Consider the following 17,757-nt stretch of genomic DNA (forward strand, 5'->3'; position numbering starts at 1 on the left):
AGGAGAAAATGCCGTTTTCAGCATCTGAAATATTGAAGTAATGTTCTTCTCGCTGTGCTATATCATGTTCAATTAAAGACCTTGGATTTTTGGACTGACAAAAGTAAATACAAAGAGAACATTGTCTTTTAAAAAACTACTAATTGATTCATCGACAAAAGAATTGACAGATGAGATTATAATCAAAATAACGGCTCTATGTTCTAAAAGTTATCAACGTCCCTTATGATGTCTGAATCTTTTGTGTATGTCTCGCTCTATATGAAAGAAAACCACTCATGTTGTCAAATATTTTAATGTAACTGTATTGATAGATGATCCAAACCTCAGTAATTATTGACAGTATAAAAAACATCGTTCTACATGAAAAGGAAACACTGAGTACAGAAAACTATGTAAATTACATATGGTGGTCACACATCTCCACACCTGCAGAGTGTAAGGGTATTCATGTCGGTGGTCCACGCAGCATCACCGGGGGAACGGACATCACATCCATTTATAGTCCAGTCAAAAAAGTCTCTGAGGAGAACCCCAGCAGTTCATTGAGTGTTTGTCACAGGACGCCCCACACCTCCTCGAAGGCAGAGCACATCTTAGCACAGGTCAGCGCTGCGGAGAGCGGGTAGTTACTGATGGACACCGTCTTCTCCGCGTAGTCCACATTCACCTAACGACAGACAGGGAGATCAGTAACGCAGATAGTTGATGACTAAAGGGACAGGTCTGGATTTCTGGAGGTGGGGTTGCATGACATGCTTTTCCATAGTCAGTTAATCAGTAGCTAGTTTGAGGAAGTTCCTCACAGAAGCTATCCATTGCTGTGGCCCATCAAGACTAACATTAGCCAGAACAATTTAGCCTTGCAGAAAAGGTGGCTGATGGTCTACTGCTCGATCAGTACGTTTATAACAGAAACGGACTAACTGATCGAGGTAGCGTTACACCAGAAACCTCCATGTTCTGATAAGTAAAATTATAGTTTGTTATCAATGGAGTCTGGTGGCTTTGAAGAGAATATAGATAACACCCCTTAACGTCCTGTTTAAAGTGTCTGGCTGCAAAGTAGGCTGTTTAAAATATTCAAAATGTAGCGTACAATTAACTTGATAGTCATGCTTTTAGGTGGCTTGAATGCATTCTGCTGCTGACCTTTCCACAGCAGTACGTTGGTTTGCTTGTGTGCTATTATCTGTTTCACCAAACTGGGAGCATGTTGATCCCCATTTACTGAAGTAATAAACTGATTATGGATAAATAACTCATTCCAATCCAGCTTCAAAGCATCCAATCTACCCCTTTAATAAGAATACCTTTATTAGTCCCACAGAGCAGAAATGTACGTTGTTACAGCAGAAAAAGAGCCAAAAGGCGCTTTCACACCGCAGTACTTCTCCCACAAAGGTTAATCAGAACTTAGTTAATCAGAACTCTTTAGTTCTGATTAACTAAAGAGCAGATCGCGTTCACACCGGAATAAGTCCCTGGGGAAGGATTAGGCAAATGAAGCCGCTGGCGTCACTTCTTCTTCTTCTGCTTTGGGTTTACTGGCAGGCCGCAAACAACTTCACGGCGTATACTGCCACCCAAAGTCCCTGACCGGAAGTCCCCGGAGTTGGGGACTGTCTTCAGGAGAAGCTGCTGGGACTCCCAGCAGCTTCTCCTGCAGAACGCCGACACCTCCTCATCTCCACCACTCCCATGTTTTCTTTTGTGTTGCCATAAGTTAGTCTCTCTGGGTTTCTGCGCTGGGCTAATGCTAATGCTAATCATTCTAATGCGAGGATAATAAAATGGCGGCTTCAGAACACTTTTTGGGAGTTTTACGGGGCGTGGTTTGCAATCAGCCCAGCCAATCAGACATAGGAAACACAAAAGTCCATGCCCTCTAGCAGGGGTTAAAAAGGTTCTCATGAACTCATTTTAGTTCCGGATCTTTTTGGTGTGAACGCGACATTTCGGAACTAAAGTGGGAAAAGTACTGCGGTGTGAAAGCGCCTAAAGAGAGCTTAATGTTACGTAGAAGCATGCATAAAAAAATATTAAAGTACAATTTTTTTATAATATAATACAAAAATAGAATAAAATAAAAAGTTACACAAATGACAAAATACACATCCCTGAAGCAGTGAATCCTCCACCGTGCTAACTCTTACCGCTCCGTGCGCGAACGCTCCGATCACCACAGCGGCCGGCCCCTCTGGCACCAGAGTCCGGGGACAGATGGCCTCCTCTCCGGCTGAGAAGGAGGTGGAGATACGAGGGCAGCCGGGAGGAAGGTGGTCCGACACCGGGTTCTTAATCATCCTCAGGAGCCTCTGGGGGCCGTCAGCAGCCCGGACGCTCAGCTTGTGGAGCAGCTGGACTGAGAGACAAGAGGAGGGGAAGAGATTGAGACATGAAGACATACGATAAGGTGGATAAGAGGACTGTTCATAGATTTCCAGAGGGGGGAAGTAGTGGAGTACAAATACTTCGTTACTGTTCTTAAAGGTGGGGTAGGTAATTCTGGAGAAACCAGCTCGAGTGCGCTAGAATTTGAAAATACACAACCGGAAAACATCTGCCACTTCCTCACAGAGCCCCTCCTCCAACACACACGAACGCACACATGACCAATGAGGGCACGAGATAAGTTTGTGCACAGATGGAAGGCTGACAGGCAGGTAGGCCATCCAGTTATTTTAACTGGGCCGGCTCAGATGATTGGTCGTGCTTTTTACAGCACTACAGATGAATTTTTTTATGGATTTTTTGTCAAAGCTCTTCAGATATTCATTGCTATCGGGATGTTAAGAGCATTCCATGGAATATAACAAAAAGTGTATCTCGAGCCGGTTTCTCAAATTTACCTACCCCACCTTTAAGTACATGTTTCTGGTACCAGTACTTTACTCCACTACTTATTTTTCTGACAACTTTTTACTTTCTACTTCTTACATTTTGAACCAAAATACCTGTACTTTCTACTTCTTACATGTTGAACACAAATACCTGTACTTTCTACTTCTTACATGTTGAACACAAATACCTGTACTTTCTACTTCTTACATGTTGAACTCAAATACCTGTACTTTCTACTTCTTACATGTTGAACCCAAATACCTGTACTTTCTACTTCTTACATGTTGAACTCAAATACCTGTACTTTCTACTTCTTACATGTTGAACACAAATACCTGTACTTTCTACTTCTTACATGTTGAACACAAATACCTGTACTTTCTACTTCTTACATGTTGAACCCAAATACCTGTACTTTCTACTTCTTACATGTTGAACTCAAATACCTGTACTTTCTACTTCTTACATGTTGAACTCAAATACCTGTACTTTCTACTTCTTACATGTTGAACCCAAATACCTGTACTTTCTACTTCTTACATGTTGAACCCAAATACCTGTACTTTCTACTTCTTACATGTTGAACTCAAATACCTGTACTTTCTACTTCTTACATGTTGAACACAAATACCTGTACTTTCTACTTCTTACATGTTGAACCAAAATACCTGTACTTTCTACTTCTTACATGTTGAACACAAATACCTGTACTTTCTACTTCTTACATGTTGAACCCAAATACCTGTACTTTCTACTTCTTACATGTTGAACTCAAATACCTGTACTTTCTACTTCTTACATGTTGAACACAAATACCTGTACTTTCTACTTCTTACATGTTGAACACAAATACCTGTACTTTCTACTTCTTACATGTTGAACACAAATACCTGTACTTTCTACTTCTTACATGTTGAACACAAATACCTGTACTTTCTACTTCTCTCATTTTCCAAACAGGCTGGTTCCTTTAGTCTGAATGTGTGTTTGGTGGCGTGATCATTATTATTGAGAGTCATTGCGTGCCTATTGATTTGAACACGATCCGTGTATCCATCATTTCCTGGTCTTCTCTAAAGAACAGGGACCAATGAAAACGTTGTCATGTTGCCGTTGGTCAGCATGGAAACATTCATTAGCTAACAATGACATTATTGTTCTATTAATATAAAGGGAGGTCAGGTACTCTTTAAAACAGCTGCTAGTTATGGGTAATTTTTAATGAAGTACATTTCAAAGCCTCTTTACTTTGACTTGAGTAAAGAAGTTTAGTCAGTAATTCTACTTTCACCAGAGTATTTTTAAACACGAGTATCTGTACTTCTAGTTGAGTAAAGGATGTGTGTACTTTTTGGGTCATATTTACATATTAGATATATGTATGTCTGTGTGTCTGTGTGTATGTGTGTCTGTAAAAGTTATTGTGAAAACAGTATGTATTCATACAGAGAAAGCTACTTACCCATGAGGCCACAGAAGCGAGTGAAGGTCCTGGGGATGCGGGTCTGTGGGTTGATCTCTATCAAGGCGTTCTTCTCTGTGTGGATGTAAACCTGCAGCAGACCCGCTCTGTTCAGAGGACTGTCCATCAACATGAGCAGGGACTGGAAACAAGAGACATTCAGTTATTAAAAACAGCTCTACAACAGATGTCACACATACGGTATAATAGCCGGTTTTAACATGGTTTTCGCAGCTTGAATTAAAACAAAAAAAACATCACAGCTGCAACAATTATTTTTCCACTTTTATTCAGTAAGAAACTAAAACCCATAAACTTCTGAAACTATTGGACGAATACTACCACGACTAAATAATGCTTCAAAGAGCTGATATGAATTGAAAACAGACAATTGTATTATATTGAAACTACACTATATTGGTGCATCTCTCTCTGTATGACTTGGACTGTTTTTAAATCGTTTTTGGTCATTGGCTTATCATTCTTATCTTGTCTTTTGAAGCACTTGGTAACTTCGTTTTAGTGCTGTATAAATACAACTCATTATCGATGTTATATTCATCCTAAGCCGCTTTCAGGGTTCATAAACTTTTTCACCAGTGCTTCTCCATAACCTTTACTTAATTTTCCATGACCAAAAAAATTACTCTTTCTCAGCGGTACCACTGAAAATGGTTTATTTGAACATGGAACAGGAAAATAAGGTCTGCAACATGTTGGTCCTTTCTAAAACAAATCAAATAGTAGGCTTACTAGCTTCTACAGGCTAAAGCAACTCAAATCTCACACCAGCAAAACACCTCGTCAGTTAAATGCCATTTTACGTTTCATTACGATACAGTATTTATTATCATTATAGTATTACTATTTCGGCGATTAGCTAAAATATAAATTATATTTGACGCAACTTTGGTTACATTTCCATGGCTTTTCCAAGACTTTGGGGAAAATATTGTTTTCCATAACTTTCCCAGGGCCTGGAATTTGCATTTTGAATTTCCATGACTTTTCCAGTTTTTTAATGACCGTAAGAGCCCTGGGCTTTATATAGAAGTATCAGCTTAACACTTTTTAAGTAGAATAGGCCATGATTGAACACATCATTCATGCATAACTACATTCTAGTATTCATAAGGGGATCTCTGCTCAAATTCTAGATACAGTCAGTGATACAAAAATACAAAATTCAAAAGGAAAGGTTATCTGACTGTAGGTCACACAGACACAAGTGGAGAATGCAGATGTTCAGTGTAATGAGTGCTTACCTGGTGTGTGATGTCTGGCCTGATGTGTCCTGGATTTCTTCCACTTTTGACAATGATATTTTTGTGTTGGTCACAGTTTAGCAGCTCAAAGGTTTTTCCAACCTGGGAGAAAAAACAAAACAGGTTTTCATTATAGCAGTGAGCCTCAGTTTAAAGGTATATGATGTCACTTCCACTTGTAGCAGGTCTGATCACAACACACACACACTCACACCAACACACACACCTTCACTGTCTCTAACGACGCTCCCTCCAGGATGACCACCAGCCTCCTGTCCGCCATGCGGTCGTGCAAACTGCGGAGATGTTTGGCTGGTTTTGGCTCATATTCGTCCAAATGTTCCAGACCACGCTTCTTCTCGTTAGGAGCCGCCATGATGCCGGGTTCAGAATGTCGCGCGATGTGTGCGTCACGGCATGAGTGCGCGTTCACGAGTCGGTGCAAAATGCACATTTCTGATTCACACTTGCACACTTTCTACGCAGAAAAGTAATTTATATATATTTATACATTTTGTAATAACTCATTCGACAAATAAATTAGCTTTCTAATATTGGTGTTGTGCAATTTTGTGTACATACATTTAAATTGACCAAAAGAAAACCAACATTTCCAAATGATTTCTAATGGATATTCAATTATATTACACTTATTTTGTCTAGGTAAGAACATCGAAAAGTTGAAAAATAAATACATTGAAAAATGTCTGATTATTGCTGTTAATTAATTGTTATGCTATCTCCCCAAAATGTGTTTATTTGTTCCTCTTTTGTATTTTAATTGGATGTTAAAAGATTGCAGAACCCCTACAACATGTTTTATGTCCTTCTGTCATTACTGTAATTCCCTGTCACTTTGTTGATTTGTGTTTCTTGTTCTTTTGAATGTCCGTTTGGCATTGCTTTTGTCGGGACCCCCTTGAAAACTAGCTGGTGCATCTCAAGGGGTTTATGATCCTAATACATACATTTCAAACATTTGACTTCTCAATACAAGTGAACTAAACTACCGGTTTTATCCAGTACTGGTGGTTCTTATGAGACATTTAGCACTGTAGTATTTAGTTACAGTGAAAAGGAAAAGAAAGACAAATTAAACACACCTACATTTTTTTGAATACGTATTTTAGGTTATATCTTTATCACTTCCCTTGTTAGGTTTATATAATTGAAAGAAACGACATATAACTACACTAAAGTATCTTTAAAATACTAATACAAAATAATAAAAACAATAATAATACATTAATAATAATACAACAAATTACAAAAATGTTAATAAAAAACATAAAATAAATGAATAAACACAATTAATACTTTTTTAAATGAATACTTAAAATAATAAACTAATAATAATGTAAAAATAATAATTATACAAATACAAAAAATACAATAAAAATTATAATAAAGAAAACAAATATTTATTGTAGCTTTACTACATTTTTAGTTCTATACAAATACAATAACATTTGATAATTTGCATTAAAGTGTGTCCTTGATGGTTTCCGTGTGCGCGCATGTTCGCCATCGCCATCATCGTTACGTCAGTTGTGTGTGCCGGATGTTCCTCTACAACGTGTTGAAGAAAAACTCACGTGTGTGTTTTTACCTTACACCGTACACTCAATAATTGGATCAAAAAGGAACATATTCAGCGGTGAGTATGAGGGAAAGTGTAGTTGAGTACATTAGGGAACATTACTGCGGTCAATGTTTATAACCGAGGCCTAAATGAGGTTTTGTGAACACGAGGTGCGACGTTTAGTCCACTAACGCTAATGTGTCTAAACTGCTTTTTCTGTCATTAACCTGTCACTGCTGAAGTGCAAGAGCATTTGAATTTGTATGTGTATTATATTTAATGTAGCTATGTCGCCTGCAATGTTATTTTTGATGCATATGGAATATTATAACTAGTGAAAATGTGCATCTTTGGCAGAGGAGGGAGAAGTACTCAGATCTTGTACTTGAGTAAAAGTAGAAGTACTCAGATCTTGTTCTTGAGTACAAGTAGAAGAACCAGAGTGTAGGAATACGTCCTGCATTCAAAATGTTCCTCAAGTAAAAGTAGAAAAGTATTATCATCAAAATCTAGTAAAAGTAGTCATTGCGCAGATTGGTCCATTTCAGAATAATATATATGATATGTTTTATAATGATTGATCATGAAAGTGTTCTCAAAGCTGGTAAAGGTGCAGCCAGTTTGAATGACTTTGTATACTGCAGGGTAGCTTGTGAATTTACTCCAGGTGGAACTAAAGTCTGATTAAACACTTGATTATTGATAAATGTAGTGGAGTAAAAGTACACTATTTACCTCTGAATTGTAGTGGAGTAGAAGTACAAAGTAGCATAACATGGAAATACTGAAGTGAAGTACCTCATTTGTACTTAGTTACAGTACTTAAGTAAATCTACTTAGTTACTTCCCACCTCTGCATATCAAATACCAAAGTTGGTTAAAATGTGTATCTTTGGTAAACTGTGTAACGTTAATATGCTCATAATATCAAAGTCGGCCTCATTGCAAAAAGAATGATGCTCTTATACGAGCTCCATTATAATGTTGTCAACGTAGAGCCAATTATAACTATCTTCTTAATTGAAAACAATGTGTGTTAAACTGAGATTTAGATTTAATGTCTTGACCTGCAAAGTCACATTTGTGTAGTTTCTAGTTAGATTAGCATGAAGGAAAATGCCCTAAACAATCCCCCCATGTATGCGTAGGAATATTTAACATCTTTGCAGCATAACGTTGTCTCTGCGTGCCACAGACAGGCGATGAAACGTGGAATATGAAACGTTACTTTCTTCTTGATTTCAGATCGTCAGTGTCATTTGGAGTCATGGGTCGTAAATTGGATCCCACCACCCACGTGAAGAAAGGGCCGGGGAGGAAATCCAGGAAGCAGAAAGGAGCGGAGATAGAGTTGGCCAGTTTCATACCTGAGGGTGATTACCAGCTGATGATAAAGATGGATAACGTTTAACTTCAACTGCTTCATCTTAATGACTGCATCGCTATGTTTCTAAAAGTGTTTCATTTCTGTTTGCAGAGGAAGCAACAGCAAAACGTCTGTCAAGCAGAAGCAGGAAGAGGTATGAGGTGGACTTATTCTGAACATTAATGAACTTTAGTCGTTTCCAAGTTTCTAATTCCTGTTGTCTTTTCACAGAGCGGCAAAACGAGTCCTGAGTAAGAAAGCGCCGAAAGATGCTGCTAAGGAAAAACCAAAGAAAGGTAAGCACACCAGTCTCTGTGCACGAGAGGTTTTCTCTAGAAAATAACAATTTAAAGTAGGGGTGCACCGAATGGGAAATTCTTGGCCGAAACCGAAAATAGGAAACCGTTGGCCGAAAATGATTAATAGAAATATATAATGTATACATTTTTTAACAATGTTGTTCAGCCACCTGATTATGGAAAAAGACATGATTATGGCAAAACTTAACTTAACTTAACTTAACTTAACTTAACTTAACTTAACTTAACTTAACTTAACTTAACTTAACTTAACTTAACTTAACTTCACTTCACTTCACTTCACTTCACTTCACTTCACTTCACTTCACTTCACTTCACTTCACTTCACTAATAATCACTATTATGGGTCCATAAAACACTTATTCAGTACTTTTGAATGCATACAGTACATTAATTCCAAGTCAAGTGCATTTTCTTTTCTCTGTAGGATAACTACATCAAAGTGCATTCAGAGCAAAGCCAAGGTGCTTTAAAACTGCATAAACATCTAGGCCAGTAGGCCTACAACAAAATAGTGTAAATAAAGACTGTAACAGCCAGGCCTTCAACAACAACAAATGCACCTATAAGTTTGGTAACCTAACGTGTTGTTGTGATGACGTAATCAAAACGCGGCGACAAAACTTTTCCTCCGTACCCAAATCTCTAAAAACGGGCGAACAACGGAGCTGATCCAGATTTGCGTCCGATATGACGTAATATCTGAAATGTGGACCCACGACCCAATCAGAAAAGTTGCTATCAGAAACAATGCCCGACTGTTTAGGACGTAATATGGTCGGTGTTTACATTAGCATCGCTAACACTCAGAGCTAACCTGTACTGGAGAGCATGTGTGTGAAGAAGCAGGAAGTAAAAAGGAACTCACCTTGTGGTATAACCGGCAAGAGAGAAAGCCTTTGAGCTCCATACTGTTTCAGAAATAATCCTTGATAATCCATGATATGGCGTTTCATCACGGCAGTATTTAGTTTAGACAGTATCTGCCGGGTCCCGCATGAGCTCAGCCCCCTCCTTTTTTTTTGTATCAATCTTTATTTTTTTGTAAAGCTTTATACCCAAATCAACACTTTTGAAACAGGAAGTGAAATAGAGGGATATGAGGCATGGCTAGAATGGGTGATCTGTTTGGTATTTTGAGCAAAACACTTCATAGACATGTTTTTTATATATTTGTATATATCTGAGACCTATGCTATTGCCTAAACATAGCATGATAGGTGACCTTTAAATGAGTGTGACTTGAACTAGTGTTGCTAAAGTGAGTATATCACAGCAAATATCCACGGTGTTCATCATCCGTTACGTTTTCCCTGAAGGATTCACTGATGAGAACAGTGAATGGTTGACACCAGCTAAGAGGAAGCGCAAACTGGAAGAAGCTGAAAGTGGGGATGACAGCGATGAACACTGGGAGAACGAGGAAGATCTGGAGATGGAGGATGAGGAGGAGGAGCAGACAAAGAAAGAAGTAAAAGAACAAGGAAAGAAGAAGAAGAAGAAGACTGCCAAAGTGGAAATCAAAGAAGGAGAAGAAAAGGAGGATGATGATGACGATGATGAAGAAATGGTTGATGACTACGGTGCACCTGATGGCAGTGGAGAGGAGGAAGCAGAGAGTGATGGAGAGGTATGTAACGTAGTTCTGACACATGTTCTTGTATTTTTTCTTTATTTATGACTGAAAATTCGGCTGTCATTTCTAAACAAATGTTATCGCAGTCCCTGATTTGACTTCACTGTTAATGTATTCAAACGAAGCTCCTGGTTGTTGTGGAGTGTATCAACGTGTTCCATGGTCCATGTGCTACTTATAAAGATAGTATGAATTAGGGCTGCTCGATTATGGCAAAAATCATAATCACGATTATTTTGGTCAATAATTGATATCACGATTATTAAAAAAACGATTATCCATTTACTTTGAAAACATCCATTTATTGAAAAAGAAATGTGAACAGTATGTTTTTAACAGCTGATTACCGTGAACTTTAATATAATTCCACTGAAAAAAAAAAAAAAAAAATGAACTTTTTTTTTTTTTTAAATAAAATTAATAATCGTTTTATTTCGATTACATTGTTTTCGTAATCGTTGCTAGACAAAATCGTAATCGAGATTAAAATATGATGAATTGCACAGCCCTAGTATGAATGACTAACAACGTTCCTTGTGTTGTTTACTTTTAGCTCCTTCCCATCGAGCGCGCAGCAAAGAAAGCACAACAGCTGAAGGAAGCCTTGGATCTGGATAGCGACGACGATAGTGATGAAGATGATGCTAAAAAGAAAAAGAAATCCGATTCTGATGAGGAGGAAGACACGGTACAAGCCAACATGGATGAGATGGACGCATTCAAGCTCCCCGGGGCAGAGGAGAGTGCAAATGAAGGTGAGCGGCTTTCCAAAGAAGTGTTTGTCTTTCACATCAAATTTGTTTATGCAAGAAGTCTAAATGGTGTCTGTGTTTGAAGGCCTCCTGCCTCTGGACCTGAAGACCATCCATCAGAGGATAAAGGATAACATCGAAGTGCTCTGTAACTTCACAAAGCAGAGAGAAGAGGGCAAAGAGAGGGCCGAGTACCTCTCTCTCCTGAAGAAGGATCTGTGTACTTACTACAGCTACAACCACTTCCTCCTCGAGAAGTTAATGGACATCTTCCCCCTTTCAGAGGTGGGTCATTGTTCCCCCTCAGGTCCTACCAAAAAGAGCACGTTGTGATGTTGTTTGATTATAACAGAATAATGTACTCAATTACAAGACTTTGATGTTTTGAGTTCTGTAAAAAAATTGAATACACTGATTTTTCTATTTTGTATTTATCGATCTGTTTTTCCTTTCTCGCTCACAGCTGGTTGATTTCCTCGAGGCGAATGAAATCCACAGACCTGTCACTATCCGCACCAACACACTGAAGACCAGGAGGAGGGATCTGGCCCAGGTCAGTGTTCAGAGTGGGAGAGGGGGATTAAACGGCTAGTTTCTTGCAATTTACAGGGTTCTTACGGTCATTAAAAACCTGGAGAAGTCATGGAAATTCAAAATGCTAATTCAAGGCCCTGGAAAAGTTATGGAAAACAATATTTTTCCGAAAGTTTGGGAAAAGTCATGGAAATGTAACCAAAGTTGCATCAAATATAATTTATACTTTATCCATCCATCCATCCATCTTCTCCCGCTTATCCGTGGTCGGGTCGCGGAGGTAGCAGTTCCAGCAGAGAGCCCCAAACTTTCTTTTCCCTGGCCACATCAACCAGCTCTGACTGGGGGATCCCAAGGCGCTCCCAGGCCAGCGAAGATATATAATCCCTCCATGTGGTTCTAGGTCTACCCCTTGGTCTCTTCCCAGCTGGACGTGCCTGGAACACCTCCCTAGGGAGGCGCCCAGGTGGCATCCTAACTAGGTGCCCGAACCACCTCAACTGGCTCCTTTCGACGCGAAGGAGGAGCGGTTCAACTCCGAGTCCCTCCCGGATGACCGAACTTCTCACCTTATCCCTAAGGGAGACACCAGCCACCCTGCGGAGAAAACCCATCTCGGCCGCTTGTACCCGCGATCTCGTTCTTTCGGTCATGACCCATCCTTCATGACCATAGGTGAGGGTAGGAACGAAAATGGCCCGGTAGACAGAGAGCTTTGCCTTCTGGCTCAGCTCCCTTTTCGTCACAACGGTGCGGTAAAGAGACTGCAGTACCGCTCCCGCTGCTCCGATTCTCCGACCCATCTCACGCTCCATTGTTCCCTCACTCGAGAACAAGACCCCGAGATACTTGAACTCCTTCACTTGGGGTAAGGACTCATTCCCTACTTGGAGTGGACAGTCCATCGGTTTCCTGCTGAGAACCATGGCCTCAGATTTGGAGGTGCTGATCCTCATCCCAGCCGCTTCACACTCGGTTGCGAACCGATCCAGTGAGTGCTGAAGGTCGCAGACCGATGAAGCCATCAGAACCACATCATCTGCAAAAAGCAGTGGTGCAATCCTTAGTCCACCGAACTGCAGACCCCCTCCCCCACGACTACGCCTCGAAATCCGATCCATGTATATTACAAACAGGATTGGTGACAAAGCGCAGCCCTGGCGGAGGCCAACCCTCACCTGAAATGGGTCCGACTTACTGCCGAGGACACGGACACAGCTCTCGCTTTGGGAGTACAGAGATTGGATGGCCCTGAGTAGAGACCCCCTCACCCCATACTCCCGCAGCACCTCCCACAGTGACTCCCTGGGAACCCGGTCATACGCCTTCTCCAAGTCTACAAAACACATGTAGACTGGATAAGCATACTCCCAGGCCCCCTCCAGGATCCTTGCGAGAGTAAAAAGCTGATCCGTCGTTCCACGACCAGGACGGAATCCGCATTGTTCCTCCTCAATCTGAGGTTCGACAATCGGCCTGACCCTCCTTTCGAGTACCTTAGAGTAAACTTTCCCGGGGAGGCTGAGTAGTGTGATGCCTCGGTAATTGGCACACACCCTCTGATCCCCCTTTTTGAAAAGGGGAACCACCACTCCGGTCTGCCACTCCTTCGGTACTGTTTCCGACTTCCACGCAACGTTGATGAGACGTGTCAACCATGACAGTCCCTCAGTTGAGGGGGATTTATACTTTATCTAATCGCCAAAATAATAATACTCTAATGATAATGAGTACTGTATAGTAATGAAACGTAAAATGGCATTTAACTGACGAGGTGTTTTGCTGGTGAGAGATTTGAGTTGCTTTAGCGTGTAGAAGCTAGTAAGCCTATTTGATTTGTTTTCGATAGGACCAACATGTTTCAGACCTTATTTTCCTGTTCCATGTTCAAATAAACCATTTTCAGTGGTACCGCTGAGAGAGTAATTTTTTTTGGTCATGGAAAATTAAGTAAAGGTCCTGGAGAAGTCGTTGAAAATCATTGGTGAAAAAGTGTATGAACCCTGAATTTAACTTATTAAAAAGCATGAATAAAGTAGTCATTTATTTATTTTGTACACGATTTAACTGCATTATATGTAAAGAAATGTAACATAACAATACAACTTATAAAAATGCAGTTGGCAGAACCAACAATGTGACATTTCATAGAAAGAAATTAATTGTCAACTCAAAGACTTCACTTTTATTGTCTAGTCTCAAGTGCTGCCTTCAAGTGCTCATATGTTTGACATAACTTGTGTGTTCTTTCGTGTTTAGGCCCTGATCAACAGAGGAGTGAACCTTGACCCTTTGGGCAAATGGTCTAAAGTGGGTTTGGTCATCTACGACTCCTCAGTACCCGTCGGTAAGTCTCAGCATCAACAATCTGACTTTAACCATTAAGGACCTTTGAGTGGAGAATATCTGAGCTTACCTTTTCCCAAACCAGCTTTAACCGTGACTCTTCCTGTGTTTTATAAAAGGTGCGACCCCGGAGTATCTGTCCGGTCAGTACATGCTGCAAGGAGCCTCCAGCTTCCTGCCTGTCATGGCGCTCTCTCCTCAGGAGGGGGAGTTAGTGCTGGACATGAGCTCAGCCCCAGGAGGGAAGACCACTTATATCGGTAAGATGTGCTGACATTTAAATACACACTTATGAAACTTCTATAATGTTGACTAGAGATGATTATTCTCATTATAGATTCATCTAGTGATCCGTTTCTGTTGATTTTCAGAATGTTTTGTTGCTAAAATATCTCAAAGTGGTGTGAAATGTGCATTATAATTTGCCACATGTCATATTTAAAATTAGGGATGTCCCGATCACCTTTTTTTGCTCCCGATCCGATTCCGATCATTTGATTTTGACAATTTGCCGATACCGATTTTTCCCGATCCGATCTTTATGCAATGCATTAAGAGAAAAAAAAGCATTCAAGTTGTCCCTTAAGGTTATTTTTTTATTTAAACTGGATATTCTATCCAACATGGATATAGCTTCTTTCTTTCACAGCAGCATTGGATCAGTTCAGTTGTGCAGCATTGGATCAAAACAAAATAAAGCTTATCAGTACTCGTTAGCTTACTGCTACAATTAGACTGCGCCCTGCCCACTCTGTTGCCAGATTTGAGAGAAATAATCAACCAGGTCTATGGAAACAAGCCCCAAAGAAGCAACACATACATGATGTTGTGTAATTTGAAACCAAATGTATGAAGAAGAAAAGCAAAACAATGATTATATTTGAGCTGATATCAATGATGGTGCACTTGCTGAAAGTAAAAGCTGAAACAACTGTTGAATGTCACACTAGTGGACTCAGCTGTAATGTAGAGCAAGGCAAATGACAGTTTTACTCGCATGCAAGTGAACAGTTTGTAACGATATATGTGAATGTTCCCCCCTCAGCTCAGCTGATGAGAAACACGGGGACGATCGTGGCGAATGACGCCAACGCTGACAGACTGAAGAGTGTGGTGGGGAACATCCACCGTCTGGGCGTCACCAACACGGTGGTCTGCAACTACGATGGGAGGCAGTTCCCAAAGGTAACGTTAATACAGAGTTAACCTTTCAGATTTGTACAGACCGTGCATGTCTCTGTCCGATTCGGTCATATGTCAACAAATGTATTAATGTTTTTTTCTGACGAGTGCTTTCTCCCAGAAATCAAATATTAAATTGTAAAATAAACTGTAATTTTTTTCCAGAACAAGGTATGTTTTTCTTAGCTTTCGATTTGTGAATAAAGTCATCAGCAAATCATGTTTAGAGGATTATATAAAACCCCCTGGACATATACGCTGCAAATGTTTACCAGAGAGAACTCAAACTCAGCCAGAGCATTTTGTTATAAAGAAACTCATTAAAACAGTTTAGAGTATTCAGTGCGATTACATTTGAGTTATTGAACAAGTGTTGGAACTCCATTTTCATGCTTATTCCTCATGCCCCCCCCATGTGTAGAGGCCTTGATACTACAGTTTTCTGCAATATTCTGACTCACTGATTTCATTTGTTTCCTGCAGGTGATGGGTGGATTTGACCGAGTGCTGCTCGATGCTCCGTGCTCAGGCACCGGAGTCATCGCTAAAGATCCGGCTGTGAAGACCAGCAAGGTTAAACAACATTCACTGTTCACACACACGGTCACACAGATCCTTACTGTAGGTTTTAAATAGTGTTTAATACTTGTTCCCACCCTGTTATTCCCTGACAGGATGAAGGTGACATCCAGCGCTCTGCCCACCTACAGAAGGAACTGCTTCTGTCCGCCATCGACTCCGTCAACGCTGAGTCCTCTACGGGAGGATATGTAATCTACTGCACTTGCTCCATTATGGTATGTGTTCTGCTTTAAGGGGTCGCAATGGTGAAAGATCTTCCTTTTTAAACTTCCACACATTCCCTTTGTTAGCTTCCCTATATTTATATTTACTTTCCCTAACCGTAAATAAACAGAATCATTTGGATACTGATCAAAATGTCTTCTCCCAGGTGGAGGAGAATGAGTGGGTGGTGGACTACGCTTTAAAGAAAAGGAATGTCAAATTAGTTCCCTGCGGACTTGACTTTGGCAAGGAAGGCTTCACCAGGTAAAGGAGATAACCAATGAGTTGAGTTATTGAAGGCAAATACTCTCAACATGTCTAACCCTTATTTTATTTGTTCAGGTTTAAGGAACGTAGATTCCATCCAACTCTGAAACTGTCTCGCCGATTTTACCCTCATACCCACAACATGGATGGGTTCTTTGTGGCAAAGTTTAAGAAATTCTCCAACGTAGTTCCGACGACACCAGTAGTAAAAGGTAACGCTCTATCCAACAATCGCATGCCAACTTTAACCATGTTAGTTAACCTGTTTAACATAAACTCATCCTGTGTTGTTTTATAGAAGAAGAGGAAAATGGAGAGGCTCCTGAGGCGACAGTGGTTACAGAATCTCCTGAAAAGAAACCCGCCAAAAGTGACAAGAAAAAGAAGATCGTCCCCGGAAAGGCAGTCGGCCTGAAGGGAAAACCCCTAACCAACGGGACAGCGGCCAAGAAAAAGACGATCGTCCCCGGGAAGGCAGGCGGCTTGAAGGGAAAACCCCAAACCAACGGGACAGCAGCCAAGGCCAGGCAGGCAATCGCGAAGCCAAAAGGCAAAAAGGACTCACCTGCGGGACCAGCAAAGGCAAAGAAAGCCAAGATGGATGGAGAGACTGTGAAAGGGGCCATGGCCAAGAAACCTGCAGCGAAAACAGCTGATGAATCGAAAGCATCAAAGGCTGACAAACAGAAGAAATCACCCATGAAGGAGAAGAAAAGGATGGGAAAGAATAAATTCAGAAAGCTACAGAGCCTGTTGAAAAATGAAATAGAGTGATGCTGTGTACAGCGGGATGAATTTAACTAGATTATGTAGGAGCTTTCTAGAGCTACCTAACGGACCCAGACTTCTTCAGACAAACTGTGTTTTATTACAGTGTGTTGATACTGTATGTGTCAGTCTGATATTATTTGTAATACCTGTGTACAAATGGATTAATTAGACTAGTTGGCGTAAATTGGGTCCTCCCTTTTTATTGTGTTCAAGAATATTCATTATGTTTGTCTGTTGATTTAATTGCAGGGTGGGATTACTTCCATAAATCTGCGAAACATAATAAATCTTTTAAGATATCTTTCTCATCACTTGTTTGATTTGTCTTCCTTTTTAATGTTTACGCCAACATTTTCAAGCCAGCTATAAATAAACCCTTTTCAAATTGTAGCTTTCCCTCCTTTTTCTTTTGGCTTATATAAGACATTTACCTTACTAATTACTAATTTGTTTTATTATTTGTATAGTTTCATATCTCTACCAAATAAATTAATGTCCAAATGTCTTTCTCTCATTGAAATTATGACTGACAATATATCTTGAATTTGAGTTCTGATTGACCATAATTAAAAAAATAAACATTTGTCTAATTTTAGATATTGAAAATTAACACACATCTACACAATTCAAGTGTGTAAGTCTTA

General features: G+C 40.1%; 2 protein-coding genes across 2 annotated transcripts; one reads left to right on the forward strand and one right to left on the reverse strand.

Annotated features, from left to right (window-relative positions):
* Window positions 1-279: 279 nt before the first annotated feature.
* On the reverse strand, window positions 280-6,008 carry emg1 (EMG1 N1-specific pseudouridine methyltransferase). The gene is made up of 5 exons (XM_079640260.1): window positions 5,798-6,008; window positions 5,572-5,673; window positions 4,307-4,448; window positions 2,157-2,365; window positions 280-670 (listed from the first exon to the last, which is right to left on the reverse strand). The coding sequence occupies exons 1-5, from the start codon at window positions 5,945-5,947 to the stop codon at window positions 557-559; spliced, it is 717 nt and encodes a 238-aa protein (XP_079496386.1). The 5' UTR covers window positions 5,948-6,008; the 3' UTR covers window positions 280-556.
* A 1,063-nt stretch (window positions 6,009-7,071) lies between these two features.
* Window positions 7,072-17,421, forward strand: nop2 (NOP2 nucleolar protein homolog (yeast)). Its single transcript, XM_079692094.1, has 16 exons — window positions 7,072-7,228; window positions 8,399-8,526; window positions 8,631-8,673; window positions 8,751-8,815; window positions 10,159-10,469; window positions 11,029-11,230; window positions 11,313-11,512; window positions 11,691-11,780; window positions 14,021-14,108; window positions 14,227-14,367; window positions 15,153-15,292; window positions 15,773-15,862; window positions 15,964-16,086; window positions 16,242-16,339; window positions 16,418-16,554; window positions 16,641-17,421. Exons 2-16 carry the CDS (start codon window positions 8,421-8,423, stop codon window positions 17,114-17,116), a joined length of 2,310 nt encoding a protein of 769 aa, XP_079548220.1. The 5' UTR covers window positions 7,072-7,228; window positions 8,399-8,420; the 3' UTR covers window positions 17,117-17,421.
* Window positions 17,422-17,757: the final 336 nt, after the last annotated feature.

The sequence above is a fragment of the Notothenia rossii genome (assembly GCF_949606895.1).
Source record: "Notothenia rossii genome assembly, chromosome: 7".
Classification (NCBI taxonomy): domain Eukaryota; kingdom Metazoa; phylum Chordata; class Actinopteri; order Perciformes; family Nototheniidae; genus Notothenia; species Notothenia rossii.

Bases quoted from the DNA above. Each gene is read 5' to 3' on its own strand.
- emg1 (XM_079640260.1), bottom strand. From the start codon at position 5,947: ATGGCGGCTCCTAACGAGAAGAAGCGTGGTCTGGAACATTTGGACGAA. The intron at 5,674-5,797 runs GTGTGTGTGTTG...TTTTTCTCCCAG, and splicing joins CGTCGTTAGAGACAGTGAAG to GTTGGAAAAACCTTTGAGCT. The intron at 2,366-4,306 runs GTAAGTAGCTTT...CTTGTCTCTCAG, and splicing joins TCGCTTCTGTGGCCTCATGG to TCCAGCTGCTCCACAAGCTG.
- nop2 (XM_079692094.1), top strand. From the start codon at position 8,421: ATGGGTCGTAAATTGGATCCCACCACCCACGTGAAGAAAGGGCCGGGG. The intron at 11,231-11,312 runs GTGAGCGGCTTT...CTGTGTTTGAAG, and splicing joins AGAGGAGAGTGCAAATGAAG to GCCTCCTGCCTCTGGACCTG. The intron at 15,863-15,963 runs GTTAAACAACAT...ATTCCCTGACAG, and splicing joins CGGCTGTGAAGACCAGCAAG to GATGAAGGTGACATCCAGCG.